Raw genomic sequence first — 26,762 nt, 5'->3', positions numbered from 1 at the left:
CTTTAGCATCAAGGTACCTGTGAAGGTGCATTGTGCGTTGTGGAAGGGGTCTTTAGCATCAAGGTACCTGTGAAGGTGCATTGTGCGCTGTGGAAGGTGTCTTTAGCATCAAGGTACCTGTGAAGGTGCATTGTGCGTTGTGGAAGGTGTCTTTAGCATCAAGGTACCTGTGAAGGTGCATTGTGCGTTGTGGAAGGTGTCTTTAGCATCAAGGTACCTGTGAAGGTGCATTGTGCGTTGTGGAAGGGGTCTTTAGCATCAAGGTACCTGTGAAGGTGCATTGTGTGTTGTGGAAGGGGTCTTTAGCATCAAGGTACCTGTGAAGGTGCATTGTGCGTTGTGGAAGGGGTCTTTAGCATCAAGGTACCTGTGAAGGTGCATTGTGCGTTGTGGAAGGGGTCTTTAGCATCAAGGTACCTGTGAAGGTGTATTGTGCGTTGTGGAAGGTGTCTTTAGCATCAAGGTACCTGTGAAGGTGCATTGTGTGTTGTGGAAGGTGTCTTTAGCATCAAGGTACCTGTGAAGGTGCATTGTGCGTTGTGGAAGGGGTCTTTAGCATCAAGGTACCTGTGAAGGTGCATTGTGCATTGTGGAAGGGGTCTTTAGCATCAAGGTACCTGTGAAGGTGCATTGTGCATTGTGGAAGGGGTCTTTAGCATCAAGGTACCTGTGAAGGTGCATTGTGCATTGTGGAAGGGGTCTTTAGCATCAAGGTACCTGTGAAGGTGCATTGTGCATTGTGGAAGGGGTCTTTAGCATCAAGGTACCTGTGAAGGTGCATTGTGCGTTGTGGAAGGTGTCTTTAGCATCAAGGTACCTGTGAAGGTGCATTGTGCGTTGTGGAAGGTGTCTTGAGCATCAAGGTACCTGTGAAGGTGCATTGTGCGTTGTGGAAGGTATCTTTAGCATCAAGGTACCTGTGAAGGTGCATTGTGCGTTGTGGAAGGGGTCTTGAGCATCAAGGTACCTGTGAAGGTGCATTGTGCGTTGTGGAAGGGGTCTTTAGCATCAAGGTACCTGTGAAGGTGCATTGTGCGTTGTGGAAGGGGTCTTTAGCTTCAAGGTACCTGTGAAGGTGCATTGTGCATTGTGGAAGGGGTCTTTAGCATCAAGGTACCTGTGAAGGTGCATTGTGCGTTGTGGAAGGTGTCTTTAGCATCAAGGTACCTGTGAAGGTGCATTGTGCGTTGTGGAAGGGGTCTTTAGCATCAAGGTACCTGTGAAGGTGCATTGTGCGCTGTGGAAGGTGTCTTTAGCATCAAGGTACCTGTGAAGGTGCATTGTGCGTTGTGGAAGGGGTCTTTAGCATCAAGGTACCTGTGAAGGTGCATTGTGCGTTGTGGAAGGGGTCTTTAGCATCAAGGTACCTGTGAAGGTGCATTGTGCATTGTGGACGGGGTCTTTAGCATCAAGGTACCTGTGAAGGTGCATTGTGCGTTGTGGAAGGGGTCTTTAGCATCAAGGTACCTGTGAAGGTGCATTGTGTGCTGTGGAAGGGGTCTTTAGCATCAAGGTACCTGTGAAGGTGCATTGTGCGCTGTGGAAGGGATCTTTAGCATCAAGGTACCTGTGAAGGTGCATTGTGCGTTGTGGAAGGGGTCTTGAGCATCAAGGTACCTGTGTAGGTGCATTGTGCGTTGTGGAAGGTGTCTTTAGCATCAAGGTACCTGTGAAGGTGCATTGTGCGTTGTGGAAGGGATCTTTAGCATCAAGGTACCTGTGAAGGTGCATTGTGCGTTGTGGAAGGGATCTTTAGCATCAAGGTACCTGTGAAGTTGCATTGTGCGTTGTGGAAGGGATCTTTAGCATCATGGTACCTTTTTAGGTGCATTGTGCGTTGTGGAAGGTGTCTTTAGCATCAAGGTACCTGTGAAGGTGCATTGTGGAAGGGGTCTTTAGCATCAAGGTACCTGTGAAGGTGCATTGTGCATTGTGGAAGGGGTCTTTAGCTTCAAGGTACCTGTGAAGGTGCATTGTGCGTTGTGGAAGGGGTCTTTAGCATCAAGGTACCTGTGAAGGTGCATTGTGCGTTGTGGAAGGGGTCTTTAGCATCAAGGTACCTGTGAAGGTGCATTGTGGAAGGGGTCTTTAGCATCAAGGTACCTGTGAAGGTGCATTGTGCATTGTGGAAGGGGTCTTTAGCATCAAGGTACCTGTGAAGGTGTATTGTGCGTTGTGGAAGGGGTCTTTAGCATCAAGGTACCTGTGAAGGTGCATTGTGCATTGTGGAAGGGGTCTTTAGCATCAAGGTACCTGTGTATAGTCTAATATCCATTATATACATGTACTTGTACCTTGCAGATTCTTGTTGAGGAGTTGGTGAGCAGGCTGAGTGTCGTTGAAAACAACAAGCATCCATTCTATCATCCACAAGCTTTTAAGGTAAACAGAGATTATCTTATCACTTGAAAGTATGGCTAGCTTTAAAGAGATGCTTAGTTTTAATAATTCTCTAGTCTTCTAGAATTGTCTGTGATCCAAATTATGAAACCATACATCTGCAATAGGTTGTTTGTTTTAAAAATGTAATAAACCACAAGGGAAACTGACTGGGTAAACTTTTGTTAATTTGCTAAAGTTGAACAAAAACTATTGTCTAGAGCAGGATTTGAACCTGTGATCTCTGAATCAATGTGGCGGTGCTCTACCAACTGAGCTACATTATATATAGCCCTTTATAGCAATCTCCCTCTTTTGTCAATATCTTTGTTCGAGGATGCCAGTCAGAAGCCAGTCAACCTGGTAACTGTAGCCAGGTTCATGATACAATCTACGAAGCAACAGGAGAAGGATCACTGCAGTTACAGGTTAAATGGCTTATGACTGACACCCACAGAGATATTGACAAAATAGCGAGACTGCCAATATAGGCTAGATAACTCAGTTTGTAGTGCGTTGGATTGTAAATCACAGGTTAAAATCTACCTCTAGTCAATTATTCTTTGGTCATATTGTTTTAATAAATGAAACATATTTGCACCACTATTTCTATTCAACTGATGTTCACCCTATATCCAGATGCAAATAAAGATTGTTCCATCAAAGTCAACAAATATCTGGCTAATTCTTGGAACGTCATACGTTGTACACGTGATCCACTAGTTCCCTGAGTGAAGCCTCTAAATCACGAGACAGATAAAGTGTTATCAGCTTAGCGTTTTGTATTGTTAAAACAGAGGTTTGCCCAGGGCATTTACGGGGATTTATGGCAGGCAGTAAAAGACGGGCTATACCAAGAGGTTGAGTTTCTTGTGCTTGAAAATTGGGTTTTTCAGGAAAAAAACTAGGGTTCTTTATGAAGAAACATGTGTTCTTTTATTTAGGAGGAAACCTGGGTTCTTTGGGAAGAAACCTGTGTTCTTTAGGAAGTTTTCCCATCACTCAAGGAGCACACTTTATTTGAATGCATGATTGGTGGATGGACCACTGGTAGCTACAAATAAAGTTTAGATGGCATGACGTGGCTCGAAGCAAAGACCCAAGTTTCCTTTAAAGCTGTGTCTGTCTGAAACTAATCAGAAGTTGTGAGAAATGCCTCCGAATGGACTACTAGTGCAATGTGTGATCAAAAGGGTCGTATAAACGTGCACTGTACATGTACATGTACATTTGGCATAACTGAGCCATCTTGTTTCCCTTTTTGTAGCATTTTTGCATGATAGTTGTATGAAGTGTTAATGTAATGGGTACTGCAGACCATTTGTTTTGTTTTGACATGTTCGAGGTTTTGACACTTTTCATACTTCACTGGCCTTGTTTGTTTCTTTGGTTTGTTTATTTTGATGTTTGTATTGTCAAGATATTTATGACTGTGCTGAATCATGGTAGAATGTCCAAAGTACATTGAAACTTTCATATTGGAAGTGGAAGCAAACCATTGTTCATATAGTGCTATTTACTTTGCAGCATGCTAAGGTCAAACTGTAAGGTTATGGAACGTCTGCAAGTTTTGGCATTAATGATTTTAAAGGGCTGCATATGAGAGGCTTAACCCAACTTCCATGACATTCACGTGGTGTACATACCAGCAAAACCCATAAGGTCTTGGCTATTGGTGTCAAATGTGAGACAACTTTCATCCAATGGGAAGGCTTCATTTTGTTCTTTACTAGAGCATGGTTTGAGCTTAAGTGACATCCATTTTAAGTTGCTTCTGGACATTATTTCAAAACTTCTTACATAAAACTAAACTTTTAATTAAACTTTTAATCTGAGTTTGCTTCAGAGCACACATTAGCCCTTAAAACTTCTACATGACATATAGCGGCCGATTTGTAAAGTGGCATTCAAGTCTATTTGTCTGTTGGTGGTGGTCATGTCTTCAAGCCTCATTCATGTATGGCAAGATGCTGTACTAGATTGCATGTACATGCAACCATTTCTCTGGGGATTATGGGGTCATTTGTTGATAGCCCATGGCTAATGGTACTGCAAACAGTGAATGGATTAATCTCTTTGCATATTGACTTGTGCCTGATTATTGCAGAATTGTTCCTTATTCTTATACCAGCCAATGATGTGTATTATATGGCCTTGTCATGAGGCCTTTCATTGTTCCTGATTCACATAGCAGCCAATGTTGTGTATTATATTGCCTTGTCATGAGGCCTTTCATCTCCTTCCTAGGAGGCCATTTGTAAACCAGGCGTTGGTTGATGGGACCGCTACATTGGTTTGCATAGGAGCGTTCCGAAAGTCTGATTATGCTTCACAAACACAACAAATATTTAAAGGTTCTACATGGGCAAAAAGAAAACAGCTTTATGTGGTAATTTCATTTACAAAACAAATTATTCAAAAAGTTACTTTTTGACTGAAAATAACTCACACGAGTAACAAGAAAAGGATCCTGAAGCACAGTAAAAGGATTTAGTTATGACCCACACCAATGTGATTTGAGTGCTTTACATACAATTCAAACCCACCACCCTCCACCAGTTCAAATTCTCACTTTGTATGTTGTTGTTTGTTTGAAATAGTCTAGAGTATACGATAATTGGCAGCAGAGTGAGAGACAACACATTGGGGAGTTGATTGAAGGGTTCTGGCAGTTTGCTCTTCCTTCACCAGTCGGCAGCATGGTCAAACCAATCTTCTGGCAGAGTGTTCATCAGGAGTATCAAGATCTTATGGTCAGACTTATTAGGTAAAGTTTGATTAGAAGTTTTGCCACAATTTAGGCCTAATAAGTGATTACCTAGAAGAATGAGGGAAAATGCATTTAAGCCATTAGACACTTTTGGTAAACAGTATTGTCCAAAGACCCACACTTCGTGAATCACAACTTATATATAAAATAACAAACCTGTGAAAATTTAGGCTCAATCGGTCATCGGGGTCGGGAGAAAATACCGGGAAAACCCACCCTTGTTTCCGCACGTTTCGCCGTGTCATGACATATGTTTTAAATAAATCTGTATTGTTTTAATGTTTTCTCAAAAAATAAAGCATGTCATTGAATAATATTTGTCTTTCACCATTACCTTCTGTAAACCCTGTAAGTTATTTGTAAATCTGTGAACTTTTTTTTCTTTTTTTTTTACCGAAAGTGTCCAATGGCTTTAACACACATTCACCATCTTTCCATTTTGAAATAAAATAGTCTGATTTAAGTTATTTACAATTTATAATGATTGCAGGGATTTTTATATCTGACATATGACATATTAAAAACAAAGGAACTGAAAAAATTTAAAATGTGCACAATAATGGGATCGGTCAACTGGTCAAGGGAAAACAATGTGTAAGGCCAACTGGTGTAAGGCCAAATAATTGGCTGTAATTCAGGAAGTCCATCCTGAGATAGAGGTTGGTACTTCCTGAGATAAAGGTTAATAAAGAAGGAATTAAAGGACTATAGAATTTTCAATTAGTTTGCCCTTTAGGACAAGATAAGGACCTGACAAATTTAACGTTGACTTCCCCGACGATTTATACCGATCAACTTGGAAAAGCTGACCATGCAGAACCTCTGTCTTTATTGTTTATAATGTATAATATGCTTTGTACATGTATGTAGATCCACAAAAAGATCATATGAATGAATATATTCTCGTGGTAAAACTGCAATGTTAAATTGTTTTACTAGCTTAGATTAATATCGAAGTACATACCAAATAGGCATGATATTCTTCCTACTTTAGTCTGACGATTGTTTTGCCCTTCAGAAAATCAGATTGTGATTAAATGGCCTTAAAAAGTCTTCTATAGCCTATTTCAGAGCAGCCTCGTACTGAACAAACATTTCCTATTTTTTTCTAAGAACCAAGGGTCATGCCTGTACATATCTGCAGTTTGAAAAACCAAAAGCAAGGATGAAAATCTGGGTCAAAGTTTTTGAAAGTGTCCCACTATGATTAATGATGGTTGCCGTTGAGGACATTTTTTGTTGTGGTGTCATGCGTACAGGTCAGACCTGAGTATGACCCCATTCCCTCTGGACCCCGCAATGATCTCCCAATTCGAGAAAAGGGCGATCAAGACCCCGAAACGGCGATCAAAGGGGGATCAACGAGAAACAGGCTCCAGCGGGAATGCAGGGGCGATGAGGATCTGACCGTGCAGTGTTGATTCTCCTAGGATTAAAGCAGGATCTGATCGCCCTTTTGGATTAATGGGCTATCAAAAGTCTAGTGAGAACGCAAAGGGCGATCAGACCGGCAATTAGCTAGCAAAAAACAGTGTCTTTTTGAGCCCACTTCCAATCCCCAAAAGGGGGGATCAATGCGCGATCATACTCAAGTGGGAACCTGACCGCGTTTTCACGCCTGCAACCAATCTTGTTGCAGGATCCCGGTCTCGCAATTGTGGATCTAAGTTGCTTGACCCGTCCAGGTGAGCTTCGACAATGACATCCAAGCTACTCTAAATCACTGGGGTTTGATCTGGGTCAACATGAAGCTAATCCAATGCACCCAGTAATTGGTAAATCTGACACACATTAATAATTCTCAGGTATCATTTCAATCGTCACTCAGTTGTGATGCCTTAACTCAAATAACAAAAGACTAAAATGGGAAGAATGGTCAAACTTCAGTACAAAGTATGGCAAACGGAAGCAGAGTATGTTTTCCTTTCAGCTAAACTTTGAATGACGCTGATTTCAATGATTCTATTCTAGGTTGGATAAGAGAGAAGGTGTGGGTAGCTATTCAACCTCTATGTTCACCTCTGCATCAAGAAGACTTCTTAAAGAATTTGGTCTTCGCTATGGCGTGGTAAGACATTTATCCTACTGCCTGCCACTATCTTTGTCCCCTTGCTGAACCATGCATGAGCAGACCCAGAGTCAATGAGTATAGCTTTAAAGGCAGTCGACACTATTGGTAACTACTCAAAATAATTATTAGCATAAAAACTTACTTGGTAATGAGTAAAGGGGAGGGTTTGATGGAATAAAACATTGTGAGAAACAGCTCCCTCTGAAGTGACGTAGTTTTCGAGAAAGAAGTAATTTTCCACGGATTTGATTTCGAGACCTCAAGTTTAGAATTTGAGGTCTCGTAATCAAGCATCTGAAAGCACACAACTTTGTGTGACAAGGGTGTTTTTTCTTTCATTATTATCTCGCAACTTCGATGACCAATTGAGCTCAAATTTTCACAGACTTGTTATTTTATGCATATGTTGAGATACAGCAAGTGAGAAGACTGGTCTTTGACAATTACCAATAGTGTCTAGTGTCTTTAAACTGAGATCACACAGAGGGCGTTAGAAAGAATAAGTTAATTGACAGGCCAAAGGAGAGCAGCTAACAGTGTTGTAGCCACAGTGGGCGGCGGTGGGCGGGCCCGCCCAGCACTGACAATTTCCGCCCGGCACTACAGCTGAAAATAGACTGCCACCCACCACAACATTTCCCCCAAAATTAATTAAAAAAATTAAAGTTCTGCTGATATTGATCACATTGCAAGACTAAAATGTCATGTTTTTTCGTGTTTTGTCATTTTAAATGCAGTTTGTATTTTTTGTGCCAGAATTTCGAGCAATAAAAACCTCAATCGTGTTTCCCACGTAACTTGCCTCTTGCAATCTTGTGAAGTTTTCTTCGTGAAATGTGCCCTGATGTTTTTATTGAACGAACTATAGTACAGTGCAGAAGGCGTACCGTCTATACAGTCTGAGTAGTGCTGGTACCGTGCACATGTACACGATGTATGTATGTACATGTGGTGTACACCAGCGGATGTGGTAGACCCTAGAGTGCACTACAAGTCTAGTCGTGAGGTTTTCGTGGGGATTTCATGCATTCCATGTACACACAAACAGTATCGCCACACAACAGTACAAGGGGTGTGTAAAGTCTAGTGTACGAGTTCGCGTATCCCGGATGCACATATAGGCATGTAAACACGTTCGCTTCGTCCACACGTGTGACAGCGCGCTGGGTTTTTAACTTGAATGAGAACTGTGTAAATTTTAAGATGGCCTCGCAATGTAAGCTGGACAACTTCTTTTGGAAAACGGAAAAGATTGGAAGATGATATAACAGTATCTCGTACAGCTTCAGTTAGTGCTGAGAATGAAACATTTTTGTAATAATAATTTTAATTATACTTTAAAATTGTGATTCTTGAATCTTACATAATGTGCATTTGGCGCGATTGGAATGTTAATATTTAGCCCTGAAAACAATCCTTACAACAAAGTACGTGCGCAATGCTCGCAATCTCTGACCAAGTTTAAATTCAGCTGCGCCCACCACTAAAAATGTCCTAGCTACAACACTGGCAGCTTACTTTGCATCTAAAAGGAAGAAAACGTAAGACTAGCGGAATTGAAAGAGTGAGAGAAGAAATAACTAAACAAGAAAAGCACAGAAACCACAAACAAATAATAAATCTATGTAAGCTGTGGATAATACAACTACGAATTATTCATTACCAATGTGCCCTTATGTTGAATCCAGAAAGGAAATGGCATTTAAATGTCTTGACCATAAAGGTTCTGTCTCTTCCAAACTTCATTGAATGATGAGAAAAAACAGAAACAAAGGAATGAAATAGTATTATATTTTCTCTAAACTTTACAGGGAGAGTGGTACAGAATGATAATCTACCTGGAATACATGGCAAACACCAGGTATGTATCATGTACTATGTACAATCATAACATCAGTTTTGTTTTTCCTTATCATTGATTTACATCTAATTAATTTTCCAACTCATTATTGTTGTCCTCCAGTAATTTTGAGTTTCAAGTATGGTACATTGAGATGATCTTGAAGGAGCTAAAAAGACTGTCCAATATGTTGCATACTTCTCTACATCCGTACACAATAGTCAGGCAAGAGGTAAGTACATGTGCAGATGTTTTTTTACAGGGATTTGCATAAAATTTGTACTTATTTTTTATTTTATTTTGTTGTTACCTTCATTGCACAAATACATAAAAAATAACATTGGTGCAAAAGGGAAGCCCGACCTGGGGTCCCTTGTTTACACATAATAAACAAAATTTAACAAGGGACAAGCACAACTACAGGCAAACAACCGAACAAAACAATGAAATACTATAACAAGTAAACCAAATCACAGAGAAGATGGAAAACTACAATATAAAAATGGTAAAAAATTATTGCACAGGCATAATAAAAATATACAGGAGAACAATTATTTGACAACAAATATTACCATATTATTTTGACAACAATGCAAATTGCAGTAATAAGGAAGCATTTGATGTACAGGTCTATTACACGCAGACCAAGGAGGCAATGGTTGGCCTTCCGTGCACGCTGAAAAGTTTCCCTTTGACTTTAAGATTTTCCAATGAAAAACAACCTTTGCAAAATAAAATGGCCTTGCCCTTTCAGAGATGAAATCCTAGGTCTGCATACATGCAGCAAGGGAACAAGGGAAGGCAGATAAGTCGGGTGTTCTCCCGTAAAATCAGATGTTGGCAAAATACTACATATAACACATTCACTCCAATGTGGTCCATCTTGCTATTTAAAGACAATGAACACTATTTGTAATTGTCAAAATCCAGTCTTCTCACTTGGTGTATCTCAACATATGCATAAAATAGCAAACCTGTGAAAATTTGAGCTTGATTGGTCATCGAAGTTGCAAGGTAATAATGAAAGAAAAAACACCCTTATCACATGAAGTTGTGTGCGTTTAGATGGTTGATTTTGAGACCTCAAATTCTAAACTTGAGGTCTCAAAATCAAATTCGTGGAAAATTACGTTTTTCTCGAAAACTACGTCACTTCAGAGGGAGCCGTTTCTCACAATGTTTTATACTATCAACCTCTCCCCATTACTCACAATCAAGAAAGGTTTTATGCCGATAATTATTTTGAGTAACTACCAATAGTGTCCACTGCCTTTCAGTCTTAAAAAGCATCACCATCTCGTTTCAAATTTGGATGATTGAAAAAGCTGCTGGACCAGTTAAACGACAAGCTAATTGATCTTGCTGACGAGTCACTAAAAACATTAAAGACCTGCTTGAACAAAAATGTCAAGTCAGGAACTTTGCTGAATTTCATTTGAAATGTTTTCAATCAATAAGGAAATCGAGTCATATGACTATAAAAGGATTTTAATTGTGTAAAAAAACAATCATTTCAAATATCCTTATCCAGCGCTTTTCTGAAAGATTTGCGAAAAGCTCCGTTACGTAATCACTCATATTACGTCATAGTTGGGAGCTCCAATTTGTATGTCCGCTTTGTTGCAGCTTTGTTGCAGCGTGAAGGTATAACAAAGCAAACTCCCAGACATGACGTCAACCATTGTCATTTTTACGCACGCCGTCAACGACAGAAGTGTTTTTAGTTTTTCAAAACCTTGAGGTTGGGGCCTGATTTTTTAATCCATAATTGCGAAAATTCAGTAGTGTACACATATAAAAATTACATTTAAATGGTGAACAAACGCATTATAAACAAGTTAAAGTAGCATTTCCGTTAAAGACCTGCTTGAACGAAAATGTCAAGTCGTGAACTTTGCTGAATTCCATTTAAAATGTTTTCAATGAATAAGGAAATCGAGTCATATGATTATAAATAGATTTTGATTGTGTAAAAAAACAATCATTTTGAATACCCTTATCCAGTGCTTTTCTGAGAGATTTGCGAAAAGCCCCGTTACGTAATCACTCTTAAAACGTCATAGTTGGGAGCTCCAATTTGTAAAGCCGCTTTGTTGCAGCGTGGAGGTATAACAAAGCAAACTCCAACAAATGACGTCAGCGGCATTGTCCTTTGGCGCGCGCTCTCAACGGCAGAAGTGTTTTTAGTTTTTCAAAACCTTTAGGTTGGGGCCTGATTTTTTAATCGATAATTACGAAAAACTCAGAAGTGTAAACATATCAAAATTACATTAAAATGGTCAACAAGTGCATTATAAACAAGTCTAAATACCATTTCCGTTAAAAACCTTCCGCTCAGGTAGCTGTTTAAGAGCAAACCCTGTTTTTTTTTTTTTTCTTGGACACCATGTTCTGAATCAAACGTTTGGTGTTTTCATTGGAGATACATATTTTGTATTTTGGGAGTTATCAATCATGTTGTTCCTTTATAGCTTGATTTGTTGCATGATGTTTTGGTCAAGCTACATGAGCATAGTAAACGTGGCCTGCAGGGACTCCTCAGGGAGCAAGAAGACTCGAGTCACAAAGCAGGTCAGTTTCAATCATTTACTTCTCTTGATATTTAGTTAGTCTTTATTTGTCGCATGAACAGTTCTTATCATGTAGGAAAATCAAACTAGAAGCACTAGTAGTATTTGTTTCTTTAGCCCCTGTAAACTGTTAGTGTGTACAAGTGGTATGTTTGGTTTACGAATAAGCAGCCAAGAACTCTTCAGGACCATTATTTGTCTCTGCTGCGCCTTGAACATCTTTTTAGATTGATTTGGCGCATTACAAATACATACATGTATTATTATTCTTATTATTATTCTTATTATTTAGCAGATTGGTAAGTATTCATACGATGGGTGCTGTATAGTTGTCTTAGTTCTAAGTTCCTATGGATTTAGCTTGAATTTTAAAATGGATTTACAGTCTCTGTGCATCACCACCAAGAGTACTAAAAGAACTAAGAGGCCATGGGCCTGGGTCTCTCTTGAGTCTAGGGAGGATGAAATCCAAATTTACCTCCTGGGTGTAATATTACTGGATTATAGATGCCTTACAGTCACCACTAAGACAGAACTTAACATAGCGGGGCAGTAAATGGTTTGAAGCTATAAACAGATTCAGTAGGATTCATACTCCAAACCAATGGAAAAACCCACCCAGGCCATCTCTGTAACTCTCTATTTGTGTTGATGAAGTGAGTCATGTTTTACTACCCCAGGAGGTTTAGAGGGCTTAATCCTTCATCAGACCTAGGAAAGATCCAGACCCTATGTTCTATCTTTGTTTTGTTGTTGGGAGTCTGTATAATCCTGCTGTATAATCCTGTGCAGTATAACACCCAGAAGGGTTCTGGGAGCTTCATCCTCTGGACCTAGGGGAGACCCAGACCCTCTAGTCCTCTATTTGTGGTTATGTAGAGAGACAGTAATCCCTCTATCTGCGGCCAGGGGGGGGGGGGAGCTATCAGAGAACTTCATTCTTGAGACAAATGGGGACTCCATCAGGGACAGTAGCATATTGCTTTATTTTTGTATAAGTACAATAGAGGCTGTGTATTATAGCTACTGTAATGTAAGGATACCTAAGACCCACTGATCCAGGTACATATAGCTTCATGGATCAGATAAACTAACTGGGAACCCAGGCATTCTAGTTATGTGTTTGGGTAGCCTGAGTTTGATCACCTTCTGGCATAAGGGCTACTCCAAGCCTGAAACTCCACGGAGGCAACAAAGGCGATTGTTCCTATGCCCCAAGGGTCCAATTTCATAGCGCTGCTTAGCCGCTGCTTAGCTTACTGTGCAATTTCTATTTCATAGCGCTGCTAACCGTAAGCACACGAAAAGGCATGCTAACCTTCCGGTGCTTACCGCATGAAAATAAATGACGTCACAATGCAAATCCACTGAAACGCGCAATATGGCCGCCCAATTTTTCTGCTAACCTGTGAAATACGCTAAATGCTTAAGCAAATTTTTCTGCTACAGTAAGCACGCAAGTTTGCTTACCGTTAAGCAGCGCTTTGAAATTTGGCCCTGGACATTGCCTTCCTGCGCTTGAAATGCTCCTGTAGAAATTGATAATTTCCTTATAGGGTGCCCTGTACCAAGGAGAAAATGCCTTGCCTTTTCAACAACGAAGCATACAGGCCTGCTACCCCTAGACAAGATTAGTGATTTCCATGAAATCACTGCTTAATGGGCCTTGGACAACACACTCTTCAAAGGTCTTATGTAAATAGTCAAATCTGCAGACCTCACTCCCCCCCCCCCCCCCAACCTTTCAGCCACCTCCCCCTACACCGTAACGTTTAGTTTGCATTGCTGAAGGTTTTTTTTTTCTTGCTTCACTCTCTTAATGCATTTTCTTTTTATGCTGAACTGTTGAAATAACCGATACTACATGTAACAACATGACTCTTTGATTCCAAACAATTTGGTAATCTTTTTTTTCGTTTCTTCTAGATACATGTATAATGGAAGGGAAAAAACTACAACTAAATTTATTGAGCAAGAGGTCCTTTCACCTTCCCCTCTAGCCATATTGAACCCAGGAAAGTTTTGTTGATAAACAAGTTAGGAATGCAAAGTTGTTTGTCCTTGATGAGAGTGTATTTTTTGTTTCAGCCATAGTGGTCAGCATGCCCCTTTTATTCTTACATGTACAGTAGCAGGTACTTCATGTCCTTACTATCTCTACACAATTTAATCAGCCCTTTTCTGTTTGCCTCCTTTTTCTTTTTCTTACATGTAGTTGCTTTGGTGAGTCTCCTTGCATCTGTACTGAATCTTAAAACACAACTTACAGATCAGAAAGGCTCCACGTTGGAATGTTACTTGGAAGGCTACATTAAGGTAATTATTTAATCATCCTGTTTCTTCATACCTTTGTAGTTCCTTGAGAAAACTAGCTTGACTGAGTGTTTAAATTTTCTTTGAGGGGGGCATGGAAAATAATTCTCAGCGTTTGGTTGATAAAAATGCATATTGTAATTCAATTTGTGCATCAGTATGATGTGATGTTCACTCTTACTAGCTAATTATAGGGATAAACTATAGTCCAATAATTTTTAGCTAAGCCTTTTTATCTGTTAACATTGGGTGTCATCATCTTTTGTTTGTGAAATTGCACTATGGTGCGACATGATATAATGATATAATATTTTGAGTCGTTCATACTTTCTAAACCTCGCGAACAAGTCCAAATTGTTGCCACCCACAATAGTCATCTCCTATTCCAGGAGATTTTGTTAAATAGGTCTGCAGGCCCATTCATCCCAATTGTTTCTTTTATTGACCAACTCATCTGATCCAAGGCAAGGTGTTCCTCTAAAACAGTTTTGATAAAATAAACGTAACTTTGACCTTTCTAGAATTTATTAAACATTTTCAAAATTCATAAAATTACTTTTAGTCAAAGAAGTTACTTTCGTGGTGCAATATTTAATGTGAACTTAAAGGCAGTGGACACTATTGGTAATTAATCAAAATAATTATCAGCATAAAACCTTTCTTGATTGTGAGTAATGGGGAGAGGTTGATGGTATAAAACATTGTGAGAAACGGCTCCCTCTGAAGTAATAAAGTTTTTGAGAAAGAAGTAATTTTCCACAAATTTGGTTTCGAGACCTCAAGTTTAGAATTTGAGGTCTCGAAATAAAGCATCTGAAAGCACACAACTTTGTGTGACAAGGGTGTTTTTTTTCTTTCATAGTTATCTCACAACTTCGAAGACCAATCGAGCTCAAATTTTCACAGGTTTGTTATTTTATGCATTTGTTGAGATACACCAAAGTGAGAAGACTGGTCTTTGACAATTACCAATAGTGTCCACTGCCTTTAATAGCTTTGGTCATAAACAACTGTCAATAGAGGACACAATCTTGGGTGTTGTAAAAGTATATTGTTTCCAATAGGACAAATACAAAAGCTGCTCCTGTTATGATTGTGCTGATTGGCCAAACATTGGATGCAATTGGACGGGCCAATTATGTAAAAATGAGAAAATGGATCAAACAAATCTTCTTAGTTTATGGCTTAAACTGCAACTTTCATTAAGAAGGGCAATCAACTTTGGAACATACATACAATAATGGTCCCCAAGGTTGTTTCATGAAATTATGACTCAGCCGTAATTTAATGTTTGTGAATGTGAGAGTTTTTTTTTTTTTTTTTAATTGGTTCATATTTCAGGAGAGTGCTAAACAAGCTTATTACAGACACAAAGTTCGACTGGAAACTGAGCTTCATTTGAACACCTACATCTTGCCTGTAACTGCTGAACTAGTAAGTCAAATCTTCACCCAATTTCATTAAAAAAAGTGGTCAAATATAAGCAGAAGTGTTTACTTTAGCAAAAAAAAGCATACACTTTGTTTCCTAGTCAATGAAGATTTACATGTATCCGTGCGATGGCATGATGCAATACATATGTATTGTTTCATCACTGGTTCCTTCATGTTGCTAAAAAACGTCAGTAAGTTAGCTGACCTTCTCACTATTAGATAGAGTAGGGCTCTAAAGTAGACATTGCTGTCTGTACATATAAAAGCAGACGGGTATTCAGTTAACTTTATTAACTTCTCAAGGTTGACTCTTTTGTTAAGAATTAAAACACAATGGTAATGGTTGAGCTAGCCTATCACTTGCTCAACAATGTCATATACTTGTTTACTCTCCTGATGCAACATGTTACCTTAAACATCACAAATTAAGCAATAATACTGATAGGATAATTTCTATTGTCTCATATAGACACTATTGCACTGTACATTTCGCATTAAACACGTGTAAAACACTGTTAAAACACGTGCCAGACTAGAAATGCTACTTTTACAGTATTTGCATACACCAGCACTAATCCCACAGTTAAACACAGAGCTGGGAAAAGTAGATCAGGGGATGTCTTATCATTATGCAAACATTGCTTTGTTACTTTGTTGTCAGGTGTCAAAGTTAGTTGGTTGTGCAAAGGCAGATGTCACGAGATGCCATGACTGTTACCAGAGTGTCTTCAGCAGGTAAGGAATTAGTGGGAACTTTACTCATAGGATCCAATACTAACTGTACTGTGCAGTGTGACAGCATTGGCGGCTCAAATGGTACAAACACTACTAAATACAGTACCAACATTAGCAAAAACAGTAAAATCATGCTGAGTATTCAGTGCATTGTTAATACCTGTTCTTAATCTCAAACAATCATGCTTGGTTGTAATCAGCCAAAATGCCAACAGATTCAAATTGTTTTGATGAAACGTGACTTGCTGTCTTTTAATTCTGCTTGAATAGTAGTTGCATTCAACTGGGCACTGCGCAAGGGTTTCTCTAGTGTCATTTCTCATGCTTTCTACCACAGCTACCAAAAGGGATTCTATATTGTACCTTAATTTCTCATTACCAATACAACACTGCAACAAGTGAAGTCATTTTAAATTGTTAACCCTTTTTGTTTTGCTGTGTTCATCATGTTGATTACCCAGATATAAACAGAACGTAGTCAAGCTAGCTGCTACAACCTTCTATTCCAGTCTAATGTCAGATGTCCATCTGGTGTGTGAAATGACAGATATTAACAAGGTAAGTAACTCATTTTTCTAAAAAGTTTGCAGGGACTGTCCTTTTTGTAATAATAATAATAATAATAATAATAATAATAATAATAATAATAATAATAATAATAATAATAATAATAATAATAATAATAATAATAGTGGCTTCTTATATAGCGCTCAGGTCCGTCACGCAGTGACGCTCATGGCCCTTCAACATTATTACCCCTGGTCACTGGGCCTAAAATCATTCCTTAACCATCTCAGCTCCCTGGGGAGTGTACAGTCTGTGCCCCCAAATATGTAAATTAATCAATCACAAGAACCAACTCTGCCCTCACAGGTACCCATTGACACCTGGGTGGAGAGAAGCAATTACAGTGAAGTGTCTTGCTCAGGGACACAAGTGTCACGTAAAATGTGATGGGCCCTATAAAAATGAGTCGCTTGTTGCACAGCCCATTTCTGAGTACGGGCTGTTGAGTGGTAGGAGGATAAAAACAAACAATTAAACATATTTTTGTGACATGCAGTTTCTTGCTTCACAAGGGTCTATATTTTCACATTTCTCAAACAGAAACTCTTGATCAATAAAGATGAATAAAACAAATTCTGACCCTTTCATTTTTTTTATGTACTTTGTTTCCTTTAACGGTATTTGGTGTTTTCTAAACAGACTGTAATAACAGGTCATTTTTAGATGACGAGTTAATTTATTTTTTAAAAAAATCTTAACTTTAGGAACCAAAGATTACACTAAACGTAAGATATATCAAGATAAAGCTTGTTTGGTGCTCTTTTTCGGCATGTATAAAACTCAGAATGTTAATGCGTGTCCCTCCCCCCTTTTTGACACAAAGCAACACAGCCCTTCGGAAATGTGAATCAACCCTTTAAGAGCAAACTGCCTAATTTTAAGGAATCCAGCGTTAAACTTTCTTGTTTTTGTAATCAAGTCGCCCTGATGAAAAGGTTTTCTCAAATGAACAGCTAGGCTTTAGTTTTATCAGTGTTATTCCTGCAATAGACTGAACTTATAAGATAATAAAAGGGTAGCGACGAGTTCTTAAACTGCCGTTTAAAACCGGCAGGGTTGTGGCCATGTAATAAAGGCCTTTATTGCACAGCCACGACCCTGCAAGGTTTTAAACGGTCGTTTAAGAACGAGTCACTACTCTTTTATTCCCATTCATAATTGCCTTTTTGGTTAAAAGGCATAGTAAAGTAAGAAACTCATCCGTTTTTCTTGAGCTCTGTACATGAACTTGTGTTGCATTTTTATGACTGAGACAGTTTTCGGATATGCATTCGTGCGCGTAGTATGCATCCTCGTATTCATTTGCTAAAATGGCATGGCGAGATTGATCACCCCTTGGAACGAGGCTGTGGGCTAACCTGCACAAACGTATCCCCCCAAAAACGCTTATAAACAGCTCCAGCTGGTCATTATCAACCGTTTAAACACCCTACGTGATGCGCTCTCCACCAATAGGAATAGCGAAACTGTCTGAGGTATTTATGAATGGTGCTTTATTTCCTTTATGATTCTTACTCTTTAGGATTTGCATCGTATTGATCAAGACTTATTAGCATTAGCTCAGAAGCTAAGTGATCTTGATGCAGCATGGCGGGACTATATACCAAGAACGTAAGTCAACTCCAAAGAATCTTTGATTCTACCACCATCTTGGTCATGTCTCCTGAATACCTAGCACTCAAGGTCACCTAATATTCCTTGTTTACAGAGGGCTCAGACTAGTTTACCTTGCCTGCAGCCTCTGTTCGATACCCAGATTTAAATGTGAGAAAACAACACGGCCAAACCATAGTTAAAGTGTACCTGTGGTTACAGTGCACAATCAGAAACAAAACAAGGAACCAAGTTCAAATAATTTCTTCATCATCACACAATATCTTTTGAAGCTGTTAAAAATGAAAGCCTTAGTTGTGCTCTGTAATAGAACCAGTCTCCTGACGATGACTAGAGCAAGCTAGTTGAAACGTTGAGACCAATTCAAGAACTGACTCGGTGGTAGTGCAGTTTATTACTATCCTATAAGCTAAAGTAGTAGTCCCAGCCAATTTTATATACCTTCCGCCCAAGCAGGATAGTTCTTTACAGAACTGAGAAGTCTCCCGAACATCCGAAAATCTACTCCGCGGTAGTAGAATAAAGAAAGACAGTTCTCTAGGAACAAACTCTACCTGGCAAGTAGATACACACACACATGGTGTTACCGCAAACCAAATGTATATTGATACCTCACCATGCAATGCCTCAAACCCTATAAAACCATACTTCATTGAATAAAAGAATTGAAATGAAGCGTTTACTACCCCCTGATCTGCATTACATCATAAACAGCACTTCTAAACTGTTTATATCAACTACCTTTCTTCTTCCCCCCCCCAAATGTCAAACCTTAGAGCTCAGCAATGGAGGCAGCCGATGCTGGTCCAGGCAAAAGCATGGCTGAAGATCATGACCAACCAACTGACTCAAATAGCGGTCAAAACAGTCGACACAGACAAAGTAAGTTGATTTACTATAAATTTGATCACAAGGCCCAATTTCAAAGAGCTGTCTAACTAAAAATGTTTCTTAATTAACTTATTTGCTAAGCCTAGACAACATATAACATCACATAGAGTATTGGGTGGTAACCTCTTTATGCTGAGGCATACAGTCCAAATAAGAACCGTTCGATGGTAGCTAAATGGTTGAAAGTAAAAATGGTACAAAATCATTTGCCAAACGTTTGGGAGGATCGTTTGTGTAAGACTTCAATGTGCTAGCTTATCTGGTCCTCCAGAGTAGGAACCAAGGGGCTATTGGTACACTTGAATAACTGTGCTATTATTATGTTGGGATTTTAGCTCTGACTGATAGATTCCTCATCTGAATCAAAAGGACACCTTAGGAATCAATAGAAGGGCCTTTTCATGGCTCCATCAGTAGCTCCATCAGGAATCTTGAAACCATGTGCTTTCAGTGCAGGGATAGACTTGTGGACAAGTCGTTGATGGTCTGCCACGGTGAGATAGTTGAGTTGTGGTGGTGCTTTCGCGATATCACTGCTCTCGCGCGAACTACTGGTTACCGACTTCTACTCCCAATGGGACCGTAGTTGTGAGAGCAGTAGTCTCGCGGGGCCAGCAGTCTCACGAGAATACCGCGGGAATCGCGTGGAGATTCGGAAAAGAGTCGGAACGCTATCACCGCGACTGACATTTAACGACTTGTCCGCAAGTCTAGTGCAGGGATTGAACGTAGACCAAGCTGAAACAGAATTGTGGAAAAGCTCCAGACTTCTACTGACTCAGTCACAGGTTTTCAGAGTTTTTCAGTTTGGCAGTTATCTCATCATCATGTAGTGAGTTGCATTTCAAGTCAATAAATTTCTTTAAAAGGTTGACTTAAGACTTTGCAGATTGATTTTGATTCTAAACACTATTATGATAGCTGTTTCTTATGACAACTGCTTATTATGATACTTTCAGTTTGAGCCTGACTTCATTGAAGACACACCTTCACCATCAGAGCCGACATCCCCTGAGCCTCACCTGAGACAATGGCAGAATCCTTCCAGCATCTTAAGACATTCTCCAGCCTCCCCATTCAAACCAGTGGGCCCCTCAATGGATGGCTCATCCAATGGAGTCCAAACCAAACAGGTAAATTGCAAACTTTGATCCCCTGAGCCTCCCCTAAGACAATGGCAGAATCCTTCCAGCATCTTAAGACATTCTCCAGCCTCCCCATTCAGACCAGTGGGCCCCTCAATGGATGGCTCATCCAATGGAGTCCAAACCAAACAGGTAAATTGCAAACTTTGATCGGTAGCTTTTAAAGACTGTAGTTATGGCTAGTAGCTACTACCAAACACTGACTGGGGCTGTAAATGGCACAAGTTGTGACCTTATTGTCCTCAACCAAAAAATGTCAGATATTTTAATGCTGACACATATCTTTATTAAACAAGAACACAATTAGCCATGTCGATGCAAAGGAAAGGACTATACAGGGAAAATCCTGTGAAAGTTTAGGCTCAATCGGTCATCGGCGTCGGGAGAAAATAACGGGAAAAACCCACCCTTGTTGGCTTCTTAAATTCTTCATGGAAAATACACTATTGTGTAAAATCTGTATTTTTCATTTGTTGTACTTGTTAGCACTGTATTTTTGAGAGCTTAAAACTTAGGTTTATCTTTCAATTCACAAACACCCTGAGTGTCTCAAGGCTACTCAGCCTGATGTTTACATCATCAGTGTCTTCATTGGCCCTAACATAGACATAATTTGACATTGAAGCCAGCCTTTTTTGGTTAATCCATTAATGTCATTTGTACTTTGACGCAATGTTGGGTTTGTGTTTGGTTTTAGGAGACGTCCAGTCAAGTAACACCTACTGATGAAACCAGCTCTTCAACCACTGTACCCAGTTCCAGACTACATCCCAAAGACCAACGCAATAATACCACAGAGGAGTCTTCAAAGGGTAGAAACCAACAAGGTGAGCTCCGACGTCACTTGACTTATGTTGCATACTGGGTCCCACAGAGAGACACTTTTATCACCCCTGCTTTGACTATTTAATAATAGTCTGGGATTATCAAAAACAAATTATAAATCTTCTTATGTTGTCAAAGGTCTGACCGGAATAATCAATCAAACTGTTATATCTCTCATATTAATGAGGACTACATTAATTGATTCTGTGTTTATTTACTGTCGTTGTTCACTTTGAATATTGTCATCAATGTTGTCTTACCGCCACAAGTCCTTCTCATTGTTCTACATTTTGCTCTTAAACATCCTCAGTGGTTTGGCCGAGAGCTGTCCAAAATCCTCTCAAATACCCCATGGTAACTAAGCACCCAAATGTTTGGACCCCCTATGAGATTGGTATGCCTGGCCCCGCATTGGACAGTTAAGTAAAGCGCTCCGCCTCTCACCAAGGTGACCTTAGTTTGATACCCGGCAAAGGCCATATGTGAGTTGAGTTGTGAGTTAGTTCTCTAATGTGCCACGAGGGTTTTCCAGACCATCCGGTTTTCCTCCCTCGTGAAAAATCAAGCACTTTTGATCTCTTGCGGTGCCCCATGGTCATATTTGGTTGATGTGGCTGCATGCCTGCTTCTAGAACATTTTGTAGACTTGGGGATAGAGTACCAGATCCATCCAATTCAAGTAATACCTCAAGATGGATTTTTGAGGATCTGAGGTGGGTTTATAATCGTTATTGTTATTCTTTGTACAAAGGTACCGCTTTATATTTCAATGGAAGTGGAAGCATAAAAAGAATCCAGTCAATGCCAGAGATAAAGCCCCAAAAGACTGAAGATTTTGTGGTCTTGCTTCGAAGAAATGCAACATCAGCCGACTTTCACCCTTTGGTCACGTCATCCTCAGATATTAGAATTGACGAGGCAGGCTCAGGTGTGGTAAGCTTTACTGCCAAAGTGCCTCAACATGAACATGCAAGTAGCATAGACCTGAAAATAGAGACAGACTCATTTCAGACAGAGGAGAGTACTATACAGCGTTTGACAAACTCTGATAACAAGATATCCTTGGAGACGAACGTACCTCTGGAGACTAGCTCCATGCAGGAAGGTGTAGTAAAACCAAAGCAAATTGATATTGGAAGATCAGATCTTCAAATCAGCACTGCAGAGGACATAAACAGTTCCATGGACTTGGAAAGCTCCACTACACAAACACCACTCACAAAGAATGACTTGACATGTGAAGATGATAACAATAACAGTACTGAAGATATCAAAGAAACGGACTCTACTCACCTTCCAGAGACAGATTCACATGATGAATGTGATATTGCTCCAGTCAGGACCACTCGGCCTGTTGAGTTAACTTTGGACAATGTCAATACTGCCCTTGGTGAATCTTCTATAACTTCATCTACAGTAGAGGAAGCACCCAGACCAGAAGCAACAGGCTTGACAACCTCAATGCCATCTTCCAACACTTCATCCAGCATCCGGTCCTCATCAGTCACATCCACATCCACCTCCTCCAACCCACTCCCCTCGATGACGGATCAGCTCCGATCTCGTGGGGCATCCGTATCCTTTCAGTCAGATCACACACAGTACTCAAAGTCAAAGAGCAAGCATCCAGACCGGTTCTCCTCTAGTATGGTGGATGTCATGTTCATATCGCAGCGGATCATTGGCTTCATGCAGAAACTGATAGGGATTCTATGTCCGTCGGATGTTAATTTACCTTTGGGTCCTGACGGAGACTTCACTGCATCATTGAATTATAGGACATTTGCAGAGAGAATGAGAGTCATGAAAGTGGAACTGAAAGAAGTTACTGAAGAGGTGAGTTTAATAGACCGATTCATTAAGCTCCGCCCCATTGCGTATTAACCAATCACAACGCAACGAAGGTCCGACACTAAGGTCCGACAGGCGTGCGCGTATCTTGGCGCGCGCGGCAGAGTTGTGTAGAAAGGCATTGGAGAGCCCCACGTGTTCTTGCTCACACGTGCGTTGTGGGCGGAGCCTACTGGATCGGTCTATTGTCATAATGATACAATTATTCTTAAAAGCATGGTATTCACTTTGGACGTTTGACACAGTAACTAAACCTTGAAACCATTGTTAGTATAACGCAAACTCAATTTACTACATTTCTGACCATACCTGTACATCAAGGAAACAGTAATTATGCACATTTAGCAGGGGATACTTTGTTTTCAGTCACAACTCTTTCTATACATGGCTCTGTCTATAGTGTTCCGCAGCTATTGTGGAACTTTGTGTACCCAGCAAAAACCTGCTTTAAAACAAACTAAGGCAAGAAAACAGCCTAATGTGGTTTTGTTTTGTATGCGTCAGGGTAGAATTGAATGAATCAAGCGGTATCTTGGAGTTGAACCCCTATAAGCACAGGGTATTCTCAAAGACTAAAGATACATGTAGTGTGTCTATCAGCATCTACAGGTCAATACACATGATGCTTTGCAGCTACAGAGTTGTATGCCTACTTTGTTGATACCTCCACTGACATGACTGTGGTTTGATAGGCCCAAGCAATACTATAAATGATACTTTTAGGCCGTGTCCGAATTGGCGACTTCGGCTACGGCTAGGGTGCGCGCGTCTGCTATTCTTCAACACTGACAGACACGCTGATCTAGCCGTAGCTGTAGCCAAAGTCACCAATTTAGACACGGCCTAACAATAGACACCTCTAATTTGTTAAGGACAGATTTTTGAGAAGACCTTCAAATGGTATATGCAAAATCTCCAGCTTGCGCATTAAGGGATTCTAGAGAACCAAATGATAAATACCAAATTTGTTTTGTCTTTCTCTACCCGTACAAAAATTGGGACAGGACTGTTAAAATATTTTCTATAATAACAATAATATAGCGCATTTCACAATTAACCGTATCAATGCGCTTTACATTAGTGCCCTGGTCATTGGGCCAATAACATCCATTTAATCTTTCTCAGCTCCCAATAGGGAGTATACAGCCCCGAGCTGCTGTGGCGCCTCGAAGGCTTTTTCATTCACATTATCAACCTCTACCCTCGCAGGTACCCATTTACATGTTTACCCCTGGGTATAATTTAAATTTCAAACAAGAAAATAGATTAAGCTGGAAACCATAATAATCATGATGAACCACTCGTGTTTTCTTAACCTTTTAATATAGACATCTGGTTCCGAAGTAGCATGGCATCAATATGTCAACTATGGTATTCTTTTTGTTTATTTTTATTTATGTTGTTGTTTACCTTTGTCTTCTAGGCTATCATCAAGGTGCTTTGTTTATATGCAAACAATCTTCTTGCCATGGATTTATGTGCTGTTGAAAAGGACAACATTGACTCCTTAGTTGATTCTCAGGTAATGGTTCAATTAGAAATATAAGAGAGGTTACGCAAGTGTGCGGGTACAGATACGGATATGATCACTGTATCCGTTTACATCAGCCGCTTGGTGGATTTTGGTTTTCGCAAAATATAGGTATGTGTTACTGGAGTGTGCTCGCATTCATCATGACTGTTCTTCTCGACAAGCATGACCGATAAAGACCCCACGTTTTATATACTGCATTTTCTCATCGTTTTGCTTGCAAATGACTACCAATTTTGTATTTATATCAAGCACGATACCAGTGAAAGCAATTCCATGGGAAATGTGTTTGATCTGGGACAAAAAGACAAGTAAAAGGCTGCAAAACAATATCCGTTTTTTACGACGTATATGAGCTCCTGTATCCGTTGCTAACGATTGTGCAAAATACGATAGTCGGATACGCGTCATGTGAACACACAAAGTGTCGAGGTATCTGTATGTGTATTCGTAGACTTGCAAAACCTCTAACGGTAACAGTACACTGTGTTAACCCTTCAAGGTTAAAGACAGGGTTTATTGACAAATTGAATGATTTCATTGGATGACTTTGTGCTGAATGCACAGATAGAAGTATATTAACATGATTAACGTGAAGGTAGCTGGTAGCTTAAATACATGTACATGGAAATGGAACTCTGAACTCAACCTTTCTGTGTCTCAATGCATACCAAGTGACACATGTGTACTACAAAATTACATCACAAAACACACATTTGATGAGATGGTACATGTTAAACATAAATTTATGTACACAAGGCGTTTAACAGTTCATTACACAAGCAAATATAAAAGGACTCACTAATGGCGACCTTGAAAGGTCCTTGTGTGAAATTTGGGTATTTGTGGTACATTGATGCGTTAGACGAAAGAGTCAAATGTACATGTATGGGCAAATTGTCCGTACATGTCTTTTTAGTTGATTCTGTTGGCCTGGGTCAAAATTCATAAAGCTGCTTAAGCACTAAATGTAGCTAAGCACACTAAAATGAGGGTTATCAGCCAAACTACCATGCCACATGTGTAATTTGTGACTGGTGTCCTGCTCACGTCTGCATAGCAGAAAAATGTAAAGCAATATATTTTCTGCGTAAGCAGCTCTATGAAAGTGTGCCCTGGTTTACAAAAGTGTTATTTTAATTAAATAACACAATGGGAACATAACTTAAAGTTTTTTGCCAATTGTTATTTGATTTCTGAGCAGGTTATCTCTGGAGTTCTAGTAAGTCGTGAAGAGGCGATGCTAAGTCGCTGCAGACATGAACGAGAGAGTAACATTCCATGTGATTACTACATGAACAAAGATACCGCCCTACTATGTGACAAGCATGAACCTATAACATCACAGGTATGCATTATGCATTCTCTATATTTATCTCAAACATCTACATATTGGTAATACATCTTGGTCATAGCTGCTTAAAGGCACTTGACTCGTTTGGTAGTTGTCAAAGACCAGTATTCTCACTTGGTATATCCCATCTTGCATAAATTTGGGCTCAATTAGTCATCAATTTGCAAGAGAATAATGAAAGAAGAAAAAAAACATTACTCTGTGTGCTTTCAGTATGCATAATAAAAGGCTTCAGCTGAAGTCTTTTATTATTTGAGTAAGAAATTGCTTCTTTCTCAAAAACTATGTCACTTCAGAGGGAGCCCTTTCTCACAATGTTTTGTACTATCAACCTCTGTCCATTACTCATTACCAAGTAAGTTTTTATGCTAACAATTATTTCGAGTAATTACCAATAGTGTCCACTGCTTTTAGGCATGACAATTTTAAGCTTGGTGCACAGAACGATTTTGCTCACCAGACAAGGTTACCAGCTCAAATACCATTCTGTTTGTGAATGGTTACCTGCTTAATTATTTTATGTTTCACCCTTCACCAATAGGAAAGTTGACTACAATCATCTCCCCTCTTCCTTGCCATACATATACATTAGGTGAATTTAGTCACTCTTACCCCGTCTTCCTATTAAGGCTACTTTACATTAGTCTTGTCATCAAATGTTGTCTCTGTTATCAATTAATGTTGTTTCTCTAACTTGTAGATGTGCATTAGAATCAACAATATGTGGAGCATCATTTGCCTCTTACCAGAGCTGTCTAGAATGCTGCAGTCTCGTAAGTCTTTCCCGCTGTCTGTCAATGTATTACCATCAAAGCTTGCCATTAAGCTCGGTTCATACTTCCTGCGAATGCGAATGTGAAGTGAATGTTAACG

General features: G+C 39.6%; 1 protein-coding gene across 1 annotated transcript in view; it reads left to right on the top strand.

The window, feature by feature from the left end:
- The window catches only part of LOC117294387, a 58,025-nt gene that overhangs the window by 17,844 nt on the left and 13,419 nt on the right, over positions 1–26,762 (top strand). The window contains exons 6-23 of the mRNA XM_033776764.1: positions 2,302–2,382; positions 4,980–5,146; positions 7,121–7,217; positions 9,032–9,081; positions 9,184–9,292; positions 11,532–11,631; positions 13,846–13,946; positions 15,285–15,377; positions 16,038–16,111; positions 16,573–16,669; positions 18,201–18,289; positions 19,069–19,174; positions 20,143–20,316; positions 21,026–21,155; positions 21,905–22,989; positions 24,428–24,526; positions 25,740–25,883; positions 26,590–26,662. Coding sequence (XP_033632655.1) covers positions 2,302–2,382; positions 4,980–5,146; positions 7,121–7,217; positions 9,032–9,081; positions 9,184–9,292; positions 11,532–11,631; positions 13,846–13,946; positions 15,285–15,377; positions 16,038–16,111; positions 16,573–16,669; positions 18,201–18,289; positions 19,069–19,174; positions 20,143–20,316; positions 21,026–21,155; positions 21,905–22,989; positions 24,428–24,526; positions 25,740–25,883; positions 26,590–26,662 — 2,869 coding nt within the window. The remainder of the gene's footprint in view (positions 1–2,301; positions 2,383–4,979; positions 5,147–7,120; positions 7,218–9,031; positions 9,082–9,183; positions 9,293–11,531; positions 11,632–13,845; positions 13,947–15,284; positions 15,378–16,037; positions 16,112–16,572; positions 16,670–18,200; positions 18,290–19,068; positions 19,175–20,142; positions 20,317–21,025; positions 21,156–21,904; positions 22,990–24,427; positions 24,527–25,739; positions 25,884–26,589; positions 26,663–26,762) is intronic.

The sequence above is a fragment of the Asterias rubens genome, chromosome 9 (genome assembly GCF_902459465.1).
Source record: "Asterias rubens chromosome 9, eAstRub1.3, whole genome shotgun sequence".
NCBI lineage: Eukaryota > Metazoa > Echinodermata > Asteroidea > Forcipulatida > Asteriidae > Asterias > Asterias rubens.
The sequence above is the reverse complement of the archived record's forward strand: the minus strand, read 5'-3'. Positions and strand labels throughout refer to the sequence as shown.